The 21,683-nt window shown below is 44.8% G+C and overlaps 1 protein-coding gene across 4 annotated transcripts; it reads left to right on the forward strand.

Annotated features, from left to right (window-relative positions):
- Positions 1 to 208: 208 nt before the first annotated feature.
- baz2a (bromodomain adjacent to zinc finger domain, 2A) lies at positions 209 to 20,635 on the forward strand. Of its 4 annotated transcripts, XM_083975921.1 has the most exons (31): positions 209 to 290; positions 1,861 to 1,984; positions 2,126 to 3,034; positions 3,925 to 4,056; positions 4,186 to 5,949; positions 6,170 to 6,442; positions 6,886 to 7,230; positions 7,346 to 7,406; positions 7,789 to 7,897; positions 8,084 to 8,185; positions 8,382 to 8,604; positions 8,732 to 8,793; positions 8,877 to 8,942; positions 9,044 to 9,442; positions 10,117 to 10,371; positions 10,635 to 10,849; positions 10,958 to 11,032; positions 11,578 to 11,749; positions 11,851 to 11,913; positions 12,003 to 12,147; positions 12,754 to 13,373; positions 13,477 to 13,807; positions 13,976 to 14,131; positions 14,231 to 14,391; positions 14,978 to 15,043; positions 15,179 to 15,462; positions 15,551 to 15,686; positions 17,081 to 17,227; positions 17,407 to 17,639; positions 17,782 to 17,925; positions 18,641 to 20,635. In XM_083975921.1, exons 2-31 carry the CDS (start codon positions 1,861 to 1,863, stop codon positions 18,798 to 18,800), a joined length of 7,932 nt encoding a protein of 2,643 aa, XP_083832047.1. In that variant the 5' UTR covers positions 209 to 290; the 3' UTR covers positions 18,801 to 20,635. The 4 variants fall into 4 exon arrangements, with proteins under 4 accessions (XP_083832047.1, XP_083832044.1, XP_083832045.1 ...); XM_083975918.1 differs by having other exon boundaries at positions 3,925 to 5,949; XM_083975919.1 differs by having other exon boundaries at positions 276 to 412; positions 3,925 to 5,949.
- Positions 20,636 to 21,683: the final 1,048 nt, after the last annotated feature.

Genomic DNA, 21,683 nt, shown 5'->3' on the forward strand with positions numbered 1-21,683 from the left:
AGAGATTTAACTTTTTATATTTTCAGAACATTTTACAAAGTTTTTTTTTTTTTTAGTTATAACTGCAAAAAGATCAACAATGACAAAAAATAATGTATGTATTATTGTTTATTTATTTATTTTTTTAATAATAATAATTATTGGGTGTTTTCTTGTGAAGTATCACGAAGTAATGTGACCGGATGTGTGCGTGGTTGTTGTTGGGAGATTTACTCCGATCGCGCTGTTCTGTGATCATGGCTGCACTGGACCACACCACCAGCCATGTTTGCTAATTTAAAAACCCAAAGGTTAGAGGGAATAGTTCTTTATTATTTATCGCTGTGTGCCCATCTTCACCCGCATATCCGTTTTTAAGACGAAGGTTTTACAAGCATCTGCGCCTCCGAAAACCAAGGAACTAAAAAAAAAGGTTGGGTTAGCTCTGTGAGGAGGAATATATCAGCGAAACTTTTGATGGTGTCAGTGGTGTGGGAGGACGACGATGATGATGATGATGCTCTGCAAAAAAAAGAAAAAAATTGTCTGTGCGTAAACAATGTAACTTCATCTGGCTGCTAGCTCACGTTAGCCCGTGAACAAAAGAGAGCGAGCACGCCTCCATCTGTTAATAAGCGAGTTAACGTAACGTCATTCACTCCCGGTTGATATTTATTTATTTTTTTCCACCCGCTGGACTCTCTTATTAATATTATCATCATCATTATTATTAATGCTAATGGTTATTATGGATCCAAACCAGCGTGGTTGGTTGCGGTTGCGGTACCTGCTGGCTGGCTATCGGCTAACATCGCAGCTTTAAGTGCCCGTACTCACTCACTCTTCTCCGGGTAACAAACGAAACGTTAACGATGCTATGCTATGCTATCGGTTAGCTATCTAGCTAAGTGTGCGTTAGCTAGGTTTCTATTGTGATGCTTTAGCTAAATAACCTTGGAAGTGAAGCGAGGGATGTTTTTTTATGTCTTGATGATGTTTTAACCACCAGTTCAACCTCATTCAAAATGGTTTATATTATTATTTATGTATATATTATCTCACGGTTATATTAACGGTGTCTGTAGTTAGCCGTTAGCACAGCGGAGGAGCAGCAAGCAGCTTTAAAGTGAATTGTTTGTTTGAGCAGCAAACAGCTAGCGCGACTTAGCGGCTGCTGTTTTTTTTTTTTTTTTTTTTTTAACGGCCTTCCTGGTTGAATTAGGAAAATCAAGTGCTATCCATTTAGCTGGCTACTTTGTGTGTGTTTGTTACGACGACGATATATGGAGGTGTTTTAAAACGCTGTGTGGTGTGTAAACGTTAGTGTTGGGGCCGTCGGAGTGACTGTAAATATTCTCACTAATCCTCTCTCCATTGTTAGGCCGGGTCTCTTCTTCCTTTTCTTGGCTTGGCTGCCTGGGCCGTGCGTGTATCATCATGGTAGATTTCATTGAGGAGGCTGTGTGGCTCACGTTAGCAGCAGCAGCAGCGCCTCATCAGCGGTGATGATGAGCTCCTATCGTAATATTCCGGTTGTCCATTAAGGGCTTGCCGGGGCCTGCGACATTTTGACGGTTTATGTCGGAGCGAAATGGGGCTGTCATGAGCTGCTGTTAAAAAATCACACTAGACAGACATTTTTGTTGTTTTTACGAGAGAAATTGTACGTGTTACGTAGCGTCGACTTGTCTTCACAGAATTTGGATGAAAATGAACGAAAATTAAATAAATAATAAATGTACAGTGTGCTTCATGTGGTGAAGCCGTGCACAAGCGTATTAAGCAATTGCAGAACTTGTGTAATAATATTGTTATTGGCTTTTTGGAAGAGTGATTTTTTAATTATTATTATTTTTTTTTAATTTGCGTTTTGTTTTTCAGATGGAGTCAAATAATCATTTCAACTATGGCACCCACTCCTCAGCAAACTCAGGACTGAAACTCTCCTCAGGGGATTCTCTTTATACTAACGGGTCCTCCATGAGTTTTCCTCAGCAGGGGAAGAGTAAGTGTTTCACTTCTTATATTGTGAAAAGTTCATACTTTTATAGAGCCAGGCTCGACTTCCTCCCTCCACCTGACTTATGGTTGTTCATGCTCGACTGAAACCAGTTTAACCCGACTGCTCTTTTTTTGTCTCTACCAGATATGAATGGCGAGATGAATGTGAATGGCGCCACTACTGTACACGGGTCCGGTGTGCCTGGTTCCCACCCAACAACAGCCGCTTACCCACACATGAGCAACCACCACCAGAGCAGCATGGGCTATGACTACTTGTGGGGGGGGCACCCTCAGTACGGTCCAGCCATGGGCGCCTCTCCTGGGCACGGGATGCACCAGAAGCAGCCGACGCCGGGGATGGTGCAGCCTCAGTCACAGCACCACTTCCAGAGTCACGGACAGTACCAACTGAACGGGGGCATTGAAAGCCCCCACCAGCCCGCCGTGGCAGGCCCAGCAAACATGCCTCTCACTGGGAGTCAGTACTGGAACAGGAGTAACCCTGGCCCACAGCAAATTGGTTACAACTCCCACAGCATGTACGGGAGCTACCAGAGTCAGGCGCACCCTGGGATTACACCGTCACAGCATCACCAGCAGCAGCAGCAGCAGTCCTTACAGCCTCCCCCACATCAACCATCACAGCAGCAGCACCTTTCCTCCGCCCACCGCCACCCACACCACCACCACCACCAGCAGCACCAGCAACCTCCACAGCATTATGGCATGATGCCTAATGGGATGCCATACTACCAGCATCAGCCACAGCACCCAACTCTCTCATCTCCTCAGCAGCAGCAGACACCACAGCAGTCGCAGCAGCAGCAGCAGCCTCAAGGCCCGGCTCAGCTGATGCCGCCAGCTGCCCAGAATTTCACTCCTCCACGTGGCAGCCCTCAGCATCACAGTCTGGGCAGAGGGGGCAGCGGCAGCCCTCTCCCCGTGGGGATGACTCCTGCACCCATGATGTCACCGTCAACCGTGCAGGACAGTGGATCACCCAAGAGCCACAGCAGGGATGGCAGCGTGGGGATGCCTTCTGTCATGCAAGGTGACCACTTCAAGTTTAACATTTTTGTAGATTGTTTTAGTCTCACTTGATTACATCTATGTAATGTTGCAGATGTGGGCATTTCTGGTTTTCTATCTACGTAAATCTTACTTCCACATGAGTCAAACTTACACATTTCCTCCTTCATTCAACGCCACCAGTTGAGTGAGTCTCTTTTAGCCCAACTGCCTTCTTCCTTCTTCCTCTTTGCTCAATCTTGACATGGTTGGCATGGCACCCTCTGGTTGCATGAGTTTCATATGGCATCTATGCAAAGTTGTTGTTGAAATACAGTTATTTTCATTCAGTTTTAAACAATGAGCTTTTCCCAACACAACTGCTCATATTTTGTTTTGTTTCGAGATGGACAGTCTGTCTGTATTGGTTACAAGTTGAGTAGTTGATAAATGATAAATCTTTGCTGGTTCCAGCTTCTTCAGGGTGGTTATCTGCTGTTTTGTTCTTACATGATAATTAACTGAATCTTGCTTGATTTTGCTGTTTGAGACAGATAAGAAAAGGCATTTTAATTTGTTAGTTTTGGCTCTGGTGAATTGTGAACTTTTACCTTTTCTGTGACACTGTATAGACTAAATATTGAGAATTGGCAGATTCATTGTTAAAGATATACATGTTGTTATTATACATTGCATGTGAATGTCTGGTATTAGTTCAGTCCTACTGCCTGTGGGATAGTGTCAAGTGTCATACTTTCACCAGCAGATGCCACTGTTAGACCGTGTACTACAGTGTGTGCGACCGGTGGTAGTAAACTGTTGCAGAGGGATAGCTATTTTCATTACATCAGTATTTCTGCATTAAAACTTTATCATGGAATTACCACCTCTGAAGTTATCATAGTATTGATTATTTTATTGATTCTCTTTCAGGCCATACAAGGGAAGCTGTCAAGGAAGTGGACACAAGCTACAACGGCAGTGAGAGGGCACCAGTTGGTCAGAGGCTTCCCAAAACGGACAGTTACCAGTCCAAACCTCCTGCAGCTCATGTCGGATCTACAAGTGATTATCGAAAGCATTCTGATCAATCAGCAGCGGCGCAGTGTCCAGAGATGGCATCTCCTGTCCGAGATCTTAATCCAGCTCCCCAGTTTGTGTCATCACAGCTCTCTCTGTCTCCATCACCTGCAGCGTCGGTGTCTCTCTCCAAGGCCTCTGCAGCTCCTGCTGTGTCTGGATCTCCCATTTCTGTCCCCGGGCCTCCGATTGTTTCATCCTCTGATGCAGAATCTACTCCACCGCACATCTCAGCACCTCCCGGCTTATCCTCGGCTCCATCTGCAGCTCCACCACATGGGCTTTCCTCACCTCCCCTCATGGTGCAAGGCCTCAGGCCTCCCCCCTCCGCTACAACTGAGATAACCCCGGCTGGATCCAAGCATTTGTCAGTGGGTTCCTCCTCCTCCTCCTACCTGCTGGCGTCACCTCCAAAGTTGTCTTCACCTCAAGTTTTAGCTAACAGTGAGCCTAGACTTGCAGCAGTTCCCTCCCTCCCCCCAGTCTCTTCTTCTCCAACAGCCTCCGGATCTCATACCACCATCTCTCCGCCTGCCGCAGTGTCCACGTCTTCTTCCATCTCATCTCTTCAGCAGATGGTTCATGGGTCTAAGTCATCGTGCTTTTCCGATCAATCTGGAGTTCAGCCTGAAAAGCCTGGACCCCCAAAATTGATGACCACCGCTTCATCCGTGGGTGCAAATTCCTCATCAGCTGGTCTGGTTCCACCTCTAATGCCGATATCATCCTCAACACCACCTGGCTCTTGTTTATCAACCTCTGCATCTTCCATGTCTGTGTCCGTTAAACCACCAGTTGGTAGTAAACCTTGTGAACCAGCGCCCACATCCCAGTATCAGACACGCGCTCCTTCAGCAGTCGACACTGGTCTTTCGAATGCCTCTACTGCACCGTCACCACCAGGAGAGGTGAATGTACCCTCTCTAGCAGCCCATGAAAGTCCTACTGTCCAACCTCTGTCTACCCTACCTCTTCTAACCACTCATGCCTCCAGGACTGCACCTGTGTCCGCCCCTCCTGCCTTGGTGTCTTTGCCTCCTGCAATGGGTACGTCTTCTGGAGCGGTCCAAAGTTCTCACTCTGAGCAGCATCCAACCCTCACCACTCCTCCTCGTGCACTAAAGCAGTCGTCTCCCAAGCCAGAACACCGCGGTGACAGCGAGGAAAGGAAAGCGTTCAGCAATGAAAGAAATGGAAAACCAGAGGAGCACCCGCCTCAGCTCGATTCAGGCACAGCGAGGACACCGCAGAAGGTGGAAGTGACCGAGTCTCATAAAACTGAAATTTGCTCTGATAAATCCTTCACTGATCTTCCAGGGAAACCTTTGCAGACCACAGTCGCTTCTGATCAAAAGGCAAAGAGTATGGACTTTGAAAAGCACCACATGCAAAACATCATCAGTGACATATGCGAGACGGACGACGACTCCATGGTGGAGAGCACTCCACTCAGGAAGTCCCCACAGCTTCACAGCACGAGGATCGACCACCTGACTGATGAAGAAAGTTTTGACACCTCGACATGCGACACCCCGTCTAGATTCGAAGTCAGCTCAGTCTTAGAAAAGACGTCTCTCTTAACTGGCGACAGCTCGTGCATGGATGACTCCACTCGGTTTGACAGCACCTCCCATGCTGAGGGGGAACCGTCATTTTACACCACTCGGGACAGCAGCTTCTCGGTGGACGACTCCAGAGATGATACGATGGACTCCACCAGGGAGGGGGAAACCTCTGAGGCAGAGGAGACCAAGAACAGCTGCCAGATGACCGGGGAATCCATGCTGGAGTCTTCCCTTAATGACACCGCAGAGATGGAGGAGCCCCCTGCTGACTCGAGTGATGTGACCAACTCTCAGTCTCAGGCTGATCAACGAGGTAAAGCTTTAAAATTAACGATCATCGAAAATACCATCATATTATTACAAGCAGTGATATGTAGGAAGGTTTATGACTCTCTTTCTTTATCTCTATATTTTTTTCTTTCGTTATCAGAAATAGAGTTAGTTACAGCTCTTCCTGTTTCTCTATGTCATTACCCTGTAGTTGTAATTCATCCTGGCACAGTTTAATGTCAGTCTTTTCATCTTTTAATTAGGACCCGAAGTCGAGTGGGAGCCCAGAGGGCAAGATACACCAGACTCAGCTGGACGGATCAGCATTAAGACCACTGTTAATGAAGCAATGACTCTGCCAAGTTTCAAGATGAGGGATGAGAACTTCATCGCCTTCAGCACCCCAGCAGAGAGCCCTGCTGTGCACCCACTCCAACCAGTTACTGATCAGATTGTGCCGGCTGCGGCAGAACCTCTGAAAACCCCAGGGAAACAACGCAAACCTCGGACTCCTAAGGCAATGTGGATTAAAACAGGTATTTAACATGATGGTTTCTGCAAAATAATATGCGGAATATACTATTTGTTTTTGCATTATAAGTCATTAAATACATTTAGCTGAAATGAAGGCCTTAAATGGCATTAAAAAGCATTAAATTCGATTCCCAGACGTGTTAAAAAAAACAAAAAAAAAACATTTGATGGAAAAATAATATTACCGATTTATTCTTAGTATATAAACATTAATTTTGCACAGAAATTAATGGTGTGATAAACATGCGGAACCAAGTAATTGAGTGTGTGTATGTGTGTATATAGGTTAGTATACGTACACACACATAGTATTTGCCGTTAGTCATGGGCATTAAAAATGTTTGAAATGGCATTAAAAAGCATTAAATTAGATTTGCTGGTACCTGCAGAAACCCTGTGTTTTTTTTTAATTTAAAATTATTTCTTCCCCCTTTTTATTTCTAAGCTCCAGAGAACCAGCGGAAGCCTCGTGCTCGAGCCCCTAAAGTGGAGAAAGTCAAGGCGGCTGAGGAGGTGCCCACGGGCAGAAAGAGGAAGAAGTCCCTCAAAACGGATGTCAAAGAACCATCAGATGTGTCTGGAGAGGCCGGGCCTCCTGCAGAAGAAGTCGACACCATCACAGCCACAATTGAAGCTGTTCTGGCCAGTGCTGCAGCATTCGAGAAACCCAAGAAGGCAAAAAGGGCCAAGAAACAAGACCAAGAAGGAAACGCTGCAAAAAAACCTAAACCAGATGCCGAAGCGGCTGCTGACGATGGTGATGAAAATGATGACGACAGCTCTACTGCAGGTAATGAGGAAGGTTAAGGGAGTCGTGTGTGTGTGGTGGGGGGAGGGAGGACTTGATGTGATGTTTTATGATTAGACGGTTAAGAGTCTAATGCTGAGTCTGGTTTTCTCAACAGGTGAAGCTAACAGGCGGAGGGTTGCCACGGAGGATCAAGTCCAGTTCCCTCTGACGCACGGGTAAATATTCCTTGTAGTTGCATTTTGAGACTAATTTATGAATGAATGATGTATTAAGAGATCCACTCACCTTTTGTAGAGTAGTTGACAGTAAATAAACAAATTTCAGTCTCTGTAAAGCCCTTTGAGACAAACTGTTTGTGAAAATGGGCTATACAAATAAAATTGCCTTGATAGCCTTGATAGCCAAAAGAAAAGGGCGTAATTGGCACATTTGATGAGTTCCCCTTCAGAGATTGAAAGGTTGTGATTATTGAGAATAAAAATGTTGTTACAGTTGAGAATAAGTGATTATCAATATTGAATTTATGAATCAGTTTTCAAAAAGTTTCAAATGTCTAAGTTGCTACTGTTTGACTGAATGTAAAAATGAACTCCACAGGTGGAGGAGGGAGATTCGTGTGAAGAAATTGGAAAATCGCATGAAGGGTGAAACCTGGTATTACACTCCTTGTGGAAGAAGAATGAAGCAGTTTCCAGAAATAGTCAAGGTAAATGATCGAAATGAAGAATAAGAAAAAAAAAAACTGAACCAGTCAATGTTTTTATTTATTTATTGCAAAATCAGTGCTTTTCGATGACGCATACATCAGATGATGCCCTGGTTGTCAAAACAATGACCATTATTTTCTTTGCTTCTCTTGTCTGTCCTGCCGTCCTCTAATTGCCGGGCTCAGTACTTGAAGAGACACACGGACAGCGTGGTCTCCAGAGAGCACTTCAGCTTCAGCCCACGTATGCCTGTTGGAGACTTCTATGAAGAGAGAGAAACTCCTGAGGTTTGTTTATTTTCCCAAAAATCTGCTCATTTAATTATTTAAACAATATTAACACACAATGATGAGCTTAATTGAATTGCTGTTAAGTGAAATTGTTCAGACTCAGACATCTTTATTAGTCCCCCAAGGGGGCAGTTCAGTTTAAGCAGCCGCCTCACATCATTACAGTAATACATTATGGGGATTCATGTTGCAGGGTATGAAGTGGGTCCTCTTGGCTAACGAGGAGGTTCCCTCTATGATCATGGCCATCACCGGCCGCCGAGGTCGACCGCCGAACCCCGATAAAGAGAAACCCCGCCGAGCTCGTGGCGTGAGGGGAGGGCAGGCCCGCCGACCCGGCAGACCTCCCAAACCCAAGATGATCGACCTCCTTAGCAAAGTCGACGCCAAGCTGTTGAAGCGTCTCGAGGCCAAGGGTGAGTGGATGTTGAGTTGGTGAAGTTATGTGTAGGCTATGTGATGTGCGGCTTCGTCTGTAGACAATCTTTTGAAATATATGACGTTGTGTGTAATGTTTGTAATCGTTTGTTTTTTGCTTTTCAGAAGCTCTTACGGAGGAGGAAAAGGAGAAACTTGCAAAAATCAAAAAGAAAATGAAGAGAAAGGTACGCAGTCGCGCCAAGTCTGAGATATTAATAATGCAGTTTGAGTCTTTTATTGATTATGTTGCTGCTGCTCGTTTTTATAGGCAAGAATGAAGAGAAGGGAGGATGCTAAGATTAAGAAGATTCGAGAGGAGAAAAAGAAAGCCAAGGTAAGGTGAAATACCACACACACAAAAAAAAAATGTAGCTGTATCCCCAGCAACATCTCTTCCAACCCTCAACCTTTTCTTCCTTCTTTTTCTGGATTCAGCTTGAGCAGCAGGAGGCAAAGAGCTCGGAAGTGAAGGCTGAACCAACAGACCCAGCTGCCCCACCCGTCCCACAGCCAGCATCAGAGCCCGCCGCCGCGGAGCCCAAGAAGCCCGGCCGCAGAAGGTCGGCCAAGGTTGCGGTTGCTCCACCTGTCCGGCAGACGGACGAGGAGAGGATAGCCCAGGGTAAGAGGGTACTGGGAGCTCGGAGTAAAGCGAAGGCTCTGGCCAAAGCTCAAGCAGAGGCGGAGGCGGCCGCTCAGGCTGCTCTGTCGGCCAAGAGGGCGGCAGAGAGGAGAGCGCAGGCCCAGAGACGTCTGGAGGAACGGAAGAGGCAGCAGCTCATTGCAGAGGAGCTGAAGAAGCCCACGGAGGACATGTGTCTTACAGACCTCAAAGTGAGTTTTAAAGGGATAGTTCAACATTTTGGGGATAGTTCAACATTTTGGCAAATTGGCCCATTGCCATAATCCCTATAGTCATAGCAGTAGGTTCGTTAACCTTTAATTGTCGGTGCAAGCTATTTTTAGAACGGCGGAGCAGAGCCGCGAGCTGCTCAGAGCTACGCTACGGAGGCTCATGGGATTTCTTGGTTTCCCTCATCAAACTCATCAAATACACAATCCAACAACTCCAAAACGCTCTCATGGACAAGTTGTGACCTGCACATTCACCACGCTATGAGATAATAACACAACGTTACGAGACAGAGTTGTTTTAGAGGTAAATGCAGAGACTGCTTGCCGAAAAACTGCCCTCGACAGGAACACGCATCAGCGGTTTTGCATGAATTTACCTCCAAAACAACTCCATCTCGTAACGTTCTGTTATTATCTCATAGCGTGGTGAATGTGCAGGTCACAACTTGTCCACGAGAGCGTTTTGGAGTTGTTGGATTGTGTATTTTATGAGTTTGATGAGGGAAACCAAGAAGGGATTATGGCAATGGGGCAATTTGCCAAAATGTTGAACTATCCCTTCTATTATAAACCCAATCTATTCAAATCATCACTGATGGCGACACTGAGCTTTTGTGAGTTTGATTATGACCTTGGGTATTTGTCTCCACCAGCCCCTGCCAGAGCTGTCCCGTATTCCTGGCGTGGTTCTCTCTGGCACGGCCTTCGCCCACTGCCTGGCCGTGGTCGAGTTCCTTCACGGCTACGGGAAGGTGATCGGCCTGAATATACCCAAGGACGTCCCCAGCCTTGCTACCCTGCAGGAGGGCCTGCTAGGTATGGGCGACAGCCAGGGAGAAGTGCAGGACTTGCTGATCAAGTTGGTGGAAGCAGCGCTCCATGATCCAGGCTTGCCGTCATATTATCAGGTGTGTGATTAGAGCTGAAACATTCAGTCATCAAACAAACATTCACTTGTTTCAGCTTCTCCAATGTGAGGATTTACCGCTTTCCAAGTAAATCTGATTATCTTCCTGACATTTTACTGACAAAACAATCAAGAAAATAATCTGCAGATTGATTCATTTGCAGCCCTGTGTGTCATTTTCTCCATTAATACTATTCCTGATGTATAATCTGGATTCTAATATACTGTACATTGCACTCTCCGTCTTTCTATTCCAACCTCCAGTCTGTGAAGATCCTCGGAGACAAGCTGGTTGAGTTGGAGCTGAACCGCAGCACGATTTCAGAAGTACTCCGCATCTTTCTGGAATCTCATGGTTATGAGACGGAGGTGTGCAACACGCTGAGGACCAAAACATTTCACGCGCTCTCTCCGGACATCAAAGCAGCCATCCTGGGTTTCGTGGTGGATGAGCTTAACAGCAGTAACATTGTGACAAGGTTAGGCCAATATTAAGTAGATTTTCATTCTTGAACCACTCTTGAACGGAAAAGTATATTTCCACATGTCTGTTACTTTGTTAACGTATGCATCTTTTTTTATTCCAGTGATATTGACAGCACGTTGGAAAACATGGCAACCTACAGGAAGAACAAGTGGATCATTGAGGGGAAATTGCGCAAGTAAGATCTCTTGTAAAGCAGACATGTTAAAGGGATAGTTCAACATTTTCGCAAATTGGCCCATTGTCATAATCGCTATAGTCATAGCAGGAGGTTTGTTACCTTTATTTGTCAATGCAAGCTATTTTTAGAACGGCGGAGCAGAGCCGCAAGCTGCTCAGAGCTACGCTACGGAGGCTAATGGGATTTCTTGGTTTCCCTCATCAAACTCATCAAATACACAATCCAACAACTCCAAAACGCTCTGGTGGACAAGTTGTGACCTGCACATTCACCACGCTATAAGATAATAACAGAACGTTACGAGACAGAGTTGTTTTCGGGGTAAATGCAGAGACTGCTTGCCGAAAAACTGCCCTCGACAGGAACGTGCATCGGCAGTTTTTCAGCAAGCAGTCTCTGCATTTGCCTCTAAAACAAGCTCCAATTTGCCAAAATGTTGAACTATCCCTTTAACAATATTACTCTGATCTATTATCAGTCAAAAACGAAGAGCTATGTGACTTGTTGATTGATCCTGATTGTTCCGATTGGTTGTGTGCCAGACTGAAGGTGATACTAGCACGTCGCACAGGACGCTCAGAGGAAGAGCTGTGTTTTGAGGAGAGAAGGCGCAGTGCCAGAGTGGCCGAGGAGGAGAACCTCAGTCTGGAGGACAATGTGGTCCTGGAGAGAGGCAACCGGCGTAACCGCAAAGAAGAGCCCAAACTCAGTGATGTACGTATACCTCCTCTGGTTTTTAGGTTTTTTATTTTTTTATTTTTTTGAATGAGAACTTCATCATTTCTGTGTTTGATTTAAATTCTTTCCCACCACAGAACGAGAGTCCTACGAATGCAAGCATTCCAGAGCTCGAAAGGCAGATAGATAAGCTAACCAAGGTAAGACCAAAACTATGCAGCCAGGGTGCTTCATACGTCCCGGGTTGTGTTGTTGTATTTAACGTTCCTCTGTCCTTGCATCTCCACAGCGCCAAGCATTTTTCCGTAAAAAGCTGCTACAGTCGTCTCATTCCATGCGGGCCATTTTACTGGGTCAGGACCGTTACCGCCGCCGATACATGGCCTTGCCTCACCTCGGAGGAGTTCTAGTCGAGGGTCCAGAAGATCTTTTAAGTGAGTCTAAGGCTACATCCACACAGCTTTTGTTTTCTTTTTTAAAAAGCATCTCTTTTGGTACGTTTCTGCCTCCCGTCCACATTACTGCAGAGTTTTCACGCACAGAAATTGGAGAAACGCTGCTGGCTCCATTTTTTTAGTTTCAAAACTCCAGGGCTGCATTGTAGTTTAGACAGACAACAACCTGCAGAAATGATGAGTATATGATGATGTAGACATCCACGGTCGCTCCCCGATTGGGCTCCCAGAGGTGTAAGCAACACAGATAATGCTCTACAAGTGTGACTGACCTTGTCGTCTTCTCCAGCGGCTGTTGTTAAAATCAACATTTTAACTCTGCAGTTCTTTTTACGTTCTTTGTTTGTCGTATTTTTCGCAACTAACCAACTACTGAGATAAGAAGATGATCTGCTTCCTGTTTACACCAGCTCACACATGCCCGATGTACAAGATTGTTTTCTTGTTTATGTGCTTTTTCAGTTGTGGTAGTTTGGACGGAGATAAATTGGTACTTGGAGTTCGAGAGTGAATGAAAATTTTGACATTGTGCAACCTTTGGCCTGTCGCCTTTAAACACATTTTCCTCCTGTTTCTATCTTGCAGCTTCAGGAGATGTCCTTGTAGCTGAGGTGCCCGTCACCTTCCTCAAAAAGGAACCCAAAGTTGAAGAGATCCCCATGCCTACCACTCCCCCGGCTACTCTTCCTTCCTCTCCCTCCTCTGCGACCCCCGCTCAGGGCCAGGTCTTGTCTCCAGAAGAGGACCCCCTCCCCGGCACTGCGTCCCTCATGAGCAGGCCGAGAGGAAGGGGTCGGCCCCGAAAAATAAAACCAGAAGTGGAGCTTCACCTCCGCACAGCAAAGATCCGCCGCAGGCGTCGAAGTAGCGTCAGGTCTGGAGGCGAAGACGGGCCGGGGTCGCCGAACGGTGCCACACAAGACCTCACTCAGGCGGCTTTCCAGAGCTGGCTCAGCCACTCGCAGGAAGCGGTGACCAACGGCACGTGTTCAGCAGCAGGTGACGCTCCAGAGGGCAACCGGCCGGAGGAGAGTGTGAAGGAGATGGCGGAGAAACAGGGACAGTGGTTCAACCTGCTTCCCAAACAACCGTGTGACGACAACTCTCTCACTGAGCCCCAGATCCCCGCCTCACCCAGCTCGCCCCCCAAACTCCTCCCTCAGATCCCAAGCACTCTGCCTGCGCTCGCTGCTCCACTCTTGCAGGTTTGCCCACCACAATCAATACAAATACGTTTAATTATGCTGTGTCAATACACTTGAAGTATTCTGTGATGAATATTAATTGAAACGATCTCTCACCCTTCAGCCTGACCCACTTTTGCCTGGCTTGGTGCCTGCTGAGCCTGTGACCGCAGCGACACCACAGGACGGTGACGTTCCTGCCGGTTCCCCGCCGCTGCTCCCTCAGCTTGTCCCAGCTCCCGTCCCTCCTGCTCCAGCTGTTCCAGCCGCTCCAGCTGCCCCCGCCACACCTGCCAGGCCAACTCGCCGGCGGAGGAGAGGCAGCAGAGGCAGCAGTCCCGCCCGCAGAGGGCCACGGGCGGCAGCGAAACGCCGCGGCCGCCCACCCAACTCTGTGTTCCAGGAGCTGGAGCAGCAGTATTTCACACAGATGGTGGTCAAACCCATTCCTGCATGTAAGTAGTTAAAAACAGCGACATGAGCAAACTGTCTTGAGATTTTATTTATTTATTTTGACTGCTGCGATTCCTAAACTATAACTTATCTCAGAGCTGATCCTGAGGTTTTATAAATTTCTGCTCTTGACATGTGGTGTAAAAAAAAATAATGCTTTCTTTTTTTAGCAATGGTGCGTGGATGGTGGTGGATCAAGGACCCAGAGGAGCTGTATCACACCTTACAGGCCCTTCATCCAAGAGGCATCAGGGAGAAGGTGCTTCATAAGCATTTGGCCAAACATATGGAGAGCTTAGCTGAGATGTGCACCAAACCTATCAACGGTGAGCGTTTGTTGTTGAACACCATCATCTCGGTTGTGTTTCTCCTGTCGCCCCTTGTTCTTCCTAAAACTGGTCCTGTGTTGTTTGTTTTCTGGCTAGACCCAATATTTGAGTTGAAGGTAGAGCAGAAAGACGTGCTGCTGGAGGCTCTGCAGCAGCCGTGGCAGGTGCAGGAGAAAGCCGTGGAGACGGACATCAGCGCCCTGCAGTGGGTGGAAGATTTGGAGCAGCGGGTCATCGCTGCCGACCTCCACATGAAGGTGAGAAATCACTATTGTGCATATGTATACAGGCGCATCTCAATAAATTAGAATATCATAGAAAAGCTCATTTATGTCAGTAATTCAATCCAAAAGGTGGAACTAATACATTGTATAGATCCATTACACACAGGATGAAATGTTTCATATCTTTATTTATTTAATTTCTTTTAATTATAATGATTATGGCTTATGTCTGTGAATATTCTCATTCATCCAGGTCATCGTTATCTCAAAGTCAACTGGACTTGTATGGCTTCACATTTAATGAAGACCTAAAATTCAATATCTCCAAAAATTTGAATATTACAAAAGACCAATTGAAAAAAGCATTTTTAATATGTAAATGTTGGCCTTCTGAAAAGTATGTCCATCTATATGCACTCAATACTTGACTTGAACGACTGAGTGAGACTTTTCCATGATATTCTAATTTATTGAGATGCATCTCCTGTACATGTAATCTGATCAAAACAAACAAAATGAAACAGAAAATCTGCTTCTTTTGGCAATAATATTATGAAGTGGAAATAAAAATCTCAAATATTTTTAAAAAGTTACTAAATTACAATTATGTTTCTTCAAGGCTCCTCCTCAGAGCGCAGTGAACGATGCTGAAACTAACGCAGAGACACCGCTGGCTGAATTCCAGGTAACCACTAAAACTTTAACACAAATCCTCTTGGGTAAAAAAAAACCCCAACATGAAGCATAATTCCTTTTGTAGTTCCCGTTGTGATTTATGTTTAATCTCCTCCTGTCTTCATTCATCCTGCCTGTTTTCCAGCCCTACACGATCCCAGATCCGGACTCCACACGGGACGACCTCCAGTACTACGAACACGACGCCGACCCGCGCGACGACTGGATCGTGCGGACGAAGAAGGAGTGGTCCGGCCTGCCTCGCATCGCCACGCACCCTCTGGACCTGGCCGTGCTGCGGCTGGCGAACCTCGAGCGAAACATCGAGAGGCGTTACCTGAAGGAGCCGCTGTGGAACCCGGCGGAGGTGATGCGCCTCGCTCCTCTCACCCCCACGCCGGGAGAAGAGCATCCCATGGACGTCATCAGGTGAGGAGAACGGCATGTGGTCTTCACATCCGAACATAGTGTGTATTTTGTTCTTATTTAATCTTATTTCCAATGATTTTCTCCACAGTCTGGAAAGCGAAATCACATCTCGCCTTCGAACATGGCGGCAGGCTCTGGACCGCGTTCGCAGCGCCCCTCAGCTCTGTCTGTGCATGGTTCAGCTGGAGAAGGCCATCGCCTGGGAGAGATCTGTGACTAAAGTGGTGAGGAACTTCATCTGACTTGACTGTGACTCTTTGGTGAAGACTCGGTTTTATGTGGGGTCGTAGGGTTTCTTGTTGTCATTTTCATTTGTTTTACCCTTTTATTTTATTTTATTTTATTTTATAACCACTGTACATTGGAGTATCTTTTCTGGGCAAATTGAATCGTAGGCAACTGGACTTGTATTTGTCTGGGAAGACGGTTTGTCTCTTATTCAAGGGGCTTCATCACTTTGTACGCACCAAGTCTCACTAGTCCGCACTAGTTGGACAAAGAGGAGTAAGTAAGACCCAGGTATTTACTTACTCCACAGTGTCTTTGTCCAACTAGTGCGAAATCCCAGACAAATACAAGTCCAGTTGCCTACGATTCAATTTGCCCAGAAAAGAACGATGACCTGGATGAATGAGAATATCCATAGACATTGGAGTATCTTACATACGTTCTTTGATGTAGAAGACAATCCGATTGTGCAGATTTTTTTTTTTTGTAATATATTTTATTGATTTTACAAAAACAAACAATACAGCACAGACACAGCCAAACTGCAAAACATAAATACACTAATTCACATACATGAATTGCACATCATACAAGATACAAAAATTGACATGGGGACTAGGTATATTGGGAAAAAGAAGAGAACGGAAATGAAAGTGTTCTATGACTTATTGATGAAGGCAAAATATGGTCGCCCTTTCTGAAGCAGGTCAACAAGGTCACCTGGAAGATAATTCAGGAAAGGTTGCCAGACACTATAAAACAAGTCATCGTTGCCCTTTAATGAGGCACTAATGTGTTCCATAGGAAAAACCTTGAAAATTTCCCTGTACCACTGTGTAACTGAAGGGGGATTGTCTTTAATCCATTGAAACAAAACACATCTCCTCGCCAAAAGAAGAAGCTTACCCAATAATGTAAGCTGTTCCGCAGGTATTGAAAGCTGCCTCTTATGTATATTCAGAAGAAATAAGATCGGTTCCACCTTTACTGTTTTGTGAAAGATTGAGCTGAGTTCCTTAGCGATATTTTTCCAATATCTGGCTATCAAGGGACACTGCCAAATACAGTGATAGTATGTCCCTACCTCTTTTTTACACTTCCCACACAAGGGGGAGATCTGGGGATTCATTTTGTTTAGAAGGTGAGGGGTACCGATTGTGCAGATTTAATGTTAAGTTTTTGTTGACTTGTCTTGTCTTTTTCATGTTGTGATTGTAGATGTATGTTTAAACGTACTGGTTTTATATGTGGACCCCAGGAAGACTAGCGGTGCTCTAAAGCGCAGCTAATGGGGATCCTAACAAATAAAACAAAATAAAACCCGGCACAAAGTAACGTAAAAGTTATTTTGACAATAAGCATGTCTTTCCTGTGATCTCCGTTTTTCTAGACTTGCCAGGTTTGCAGGAAAGGAGACAATGACGAGTGCCTGTTGCTATGTGACGGCTGTGATCGTGGCTGCCACATGTACTGCCTCAGGCCCAAAATCACCCAGGTGCCAGAGGGAGACTGGTTTTGTCCTACTTGCGTTGCCAGGGTAAGAACCAGACCTGTGATCCTCTATTTAGCAGCCACTTCAAAACTGAATAAAAACCCAGTGCTGTTGCGAATCTCCGCATTTTTGCAGCATCTGTTCCAGGTAATTTTGTTCTGCTCTACTTCGTTCCCTCATTAACTCACTCTCCGCTTCCTCCTTCACTCTCTCCGGTCTCTCAGGAGGAGGATGAGTCACCGCGCTTGTCGAAAACAAGGGTCAGGGTGAAAAAGAGGAGATACGAAGACGACAGCTCCGAAGACGAGGCATCGGCACGACGCAGCTCTGGCATGGCGACGCGGAACAAAGACGTCGTGGCAACCCCCTCGTCCTCCCGTAACTCCGGCGGCGAAAGTGGCAGCGCCAAACGCCGTCGCATGACAACCCGCAACCAGCCTGACCTCACGTTCTGCGAGTGAGAAAACTTACCCTCATAGCTGATGATGAGCAATTCACACGTAGAATGATCATTTTAGGGATTTAAAAGTCTGAAAAGAAAAACATGTCACTCTACAATAGATTCATGTTAATTGTTTTTTTATTTAATTTCCTGCCAGGATCATTCTCATGGAGATGGAGGCTCATGGAGACGCCTGGCCCTTCCTTGAACCCGTCAACCCACGGCTGGTGCCAGGATACCGCCGCATCATCAAGAACCCCATGGACTTCCTCACCATGAGAGAGAGACTGCTACAGGGAGGGTAAGCAGAACAGAAATAATATTAATAAATACATAAATTACAAATTGAATTATTTACTCTCTTGCACAATAAGTTCAGGGCTGCCTGAGGAAAGGTGAAAAACATCCGCTCTGGTACTTTTCATGACCTTTCTGAGAAATAAGTGGGGGGAAAAAAAACATTACGAAAATATTAGTCCCATGTGGGCGTCCATGTGATCAGTGTGTTTCAAAATCATCTTTTCTTTCACACATTTGTGTAAAAAATCTTGTATACAGAGGGAATATAAAGCAGTGGTTCAGAACAGAAAACAGCATTCATTCTCAAAAATGCAATAAACAAGGCAAAAATCCAGAGGTCAACTAAAATACACGAAACAAAAAGATGCAAAAATAACATCTATTTATGGTCACAGAGAGGTTACAGAACAAGAAACAAAGCTGTTTTCTACTTATTTTCTGTTTATTGCAACTATTTTCTTCCTCTGATAAATGTTTTACACTTTTCCCAGATATATGTCTTTGTATTACTTGTTTATTACTTAGTGATAATCCATACTTACACATTTATAAAACATATATACACCCCCACTTTGGAGAAGTGATTTTCTGTCTTGTTAAACCTTCCCAACTCGACAAGGATTGTTTCTCTCTCTCTGGTCATTTTTAAACATCCGCCTTCTCTCTCTCTCTCTCTCTCTCTCTCTTTCTCTCCGCCTCCTGTTTTCTCGCCTCAGGTATTGCAGCTGCGAGGAGTTTGCAGCAGACGCTCAGCTGGTCTTCAACAACTGCGAGCTGTTCAACGAGGACACGTCGGAGGTGGGGGTGGCCGGACACGCCATGAGGCGTTTCTTCGAGAACCGCTGGGCAGAGTTCTACGCAAACAAGGACAAATAGGAACCTGCGTCGTTCCCCCTGATGGTGGGGCTGTAGACTGTTGGTGCTGTCACCGTCCCAGTCACACACTCTCTCTCTCTCCATTTACTGCTAAGACTGTCTGGAGGTTCTTCCAGCCACGTGTATTCTCTCATGTATAGGTATATATGTATAGATTTTGGCTATTTGTCTGTTATTGTTTCCTCTACTGGCCGAATCTTTTCGAGGCCCACAGCTGAACTGGCTTGAACTTGTACCCATTCCCTCCCCCTCCCCCTCCCCCGAGCCCCCCGCCCCTCATCACAGAGAGTGAGAACATGTCTCTCCTCATTTCTCCTCCCTTCTTTCATGTCTCCTCATCTTCACCCCCCTCATCTGCCCCCCGATTGTGTTTTCCTGTCACGTCCTTTCACCAGCCCCACGTCGTAGCGAGGCCTTTGGTCAAGCCCTGCTGTGGGGTGACGACACGGTCTCAGGCCCTGAGTATTTTGGCTCTCAGACTCGTACCGAAGGTCAGGGACTGATCACACTATTGCAGCCAAACCGCTGCATACTGGACCTGCTTAGCACCGCTCAACGACAAAATGGATCAAAACTCTTCACAGAGCTTGGGCCATTTCTTACCTGTTCAATGGAAATGTAATGTAACGTGGTCTTATGCCTAGAAGTAATTTTTTTGCTCAATATATTTTTTATTATATATTCTATATATAAATATATATAAAGATTACAATAGCTGGGATTATTTAATAGCAATAGCTTGTAGTGAATGTGTACAGATTACCTTATAGAGATGTCTAGATGATTTATGAAAAGGCCAGTTAAACTAAAAGGAATCTGTTCTTGGACTGTCACAAGTAGACGTTGTATAACCTCCACTTAAAGTCTTGCACGCACACATACACTTTTCACCAACACACACACAACATGCACATGATTTCACACACATACCCACCTTTTGCTGCTGTGTGAAAGACACTGGTTTCTGAAACTGGAGGATTTTTAATGTTGGTCAGTCAGTCTGAGCTAAAGACTCTTAATGTTTCACTGTCCCTCCTGTCCAGAGTAAATAAATAATCAGCTAGATGCACCTGGTCTCTGTCACGACCTTGAGAGGATGCTACTGCGGTTTTAGCACCTAGATATTAAATAGTCTGTTTTGAGAACACGACACACACTGAAATTCAGCTCTTTATATACTATAAAAAAGAAATTTCCTCAAGACAAGACGGTGTTTTTGCAGCTTCAAAAAATTGCAGCTGAGTGATTGATCCACGTTTTGTCTGCAACTCGTCTGACCAGGCAAAATAATAATAATAATCGAAAGGTGGTTATATGTGAGGTATCAAATCCTCTCATTTTAAAGACTAGAATTGCAGAGGAGTTCAGATAATGAAGCACTGGGCGCATCATTGCCTAGTTACATTCCTTTTTATTGTTTGTTTTTTTGTTTGATTTTTGTTTTTTGCTGTTCAAGGGCCAATGTACGATGTTGCGCGGCAGGGTTGGTGTGCTATGAAGGCGACAGGTTGACTCCACAGTCCAGGTTTTATTTAAACTTGTTTCTTACACTGAACTCAAGTCCGTTGATAGGAAATAAACTTTGATGTTCCTTATTACACTTAAAGGGACGAGACGTTTTTTCAAAAAAGAAAAAAAAAAAGACATGAAAACCAAATGTGGTGTTAAGTGAATTTTTAATAATGTACAGTTTTGGTGACTTTAAATTTGTTCCTTTATATTTTTAGGACCAATTCATCATTTTTAAGAGGAGGTATTGCAAGACTCTGTTGTATTAAGGTGATGTAACACGTGTGCATCTGTAGAATGTACTGTGAGTTGAATAAAAACCACATCTAGTAGAGCGTATTGGTTTTCTCAGTGCTTGGTCTCTTCTCCGTTTTGATATATCCTCCCACAGCCTGAAGGCATTTAAGTCACCCCTGCCTCAGTGCATGCTGGGAGTGATCAGCTCCTCCTAATCACGGAGAGGTGGATCTCTTCAAGATGCAAATACAGTGTGCGGGCAGGTGTGTATGATTTGTATAAAGTCATTTTTAATATGTGAATATGATTTTTTTTTTTAAATAAAAAATACAGTCATTGTATTAATCAGAATGCATATGAATAGAACTACAATGATTAACTCATCTGAATGTCATTGGCAACTATATCGATAATCTTTAAACATTGTTCCCACGCATCTGGAAAACCTCATGGAAAATCATGGAAAATGAGAAGAAAAGTAAAATGTCCTGGAAAAGTTTGAGTTGTCCTGGAAAATTATTTATCACATTGTGGCATCAGCTACCAGAGCTCTGTTTGACTTTTCCAGACCCTACTAAGGGTTTCTTTTCCAAAAAAAAAAAAGCCTAGCGAGAAAACTAGAGACTTTGAGTTGATGAGTCTTTCCTGTACTAAAAACAAAAACAACGTGTTTGAGTCGTTCTATGATGAAGTTATCATCATTTCTAAGCATGTAAGAGATTATTTTATAGATAATTTTTAGAGCAATAGACTGCACATTTTTAAAGAGGAACTACAGTGTATAAATCTTAAAAATGTAGCATAGTTAAGCTACAAATCCTGCATAGTTTATGCAAAGAATGAGAAAAGAACTGTCGAAAAGAACCCTTCTTCAAACATGTGATAACATGTCTGTCAGACTGTTGCAGCTGAAAATGTCCTGGAAAAGTCCTGGAAAATGATTTCAAGAAAAGAGTGGGAATCCTGTTAAATCAGTTCTTTCATTTTTTCAGAGGCAAAAGTATCAAATATCACCTGCTTTCACACACAAAGTTTCCAGCTTCTTCTGTGGTGATGTGTAGCTGTTCTCTATCATATACATATAGAAGTGAATCAAGCAGCTTCTGATCTTTGACGGATGTTTGGTCAAACAAAACG

The sequence above is a fragment of the Trachurus trachurus genome, assembly GCF_905171665.1.
Source record: "Trachurus trachurus genome assembly, chromosome: 7".
Classification (NCBI taxonomy): domain Eukaryota; kingdom Metazoa; phylum Chordata; class Actinopteri; order Carangiformes; family Carangidae; genus Trachurus; species Trachurus trachurus.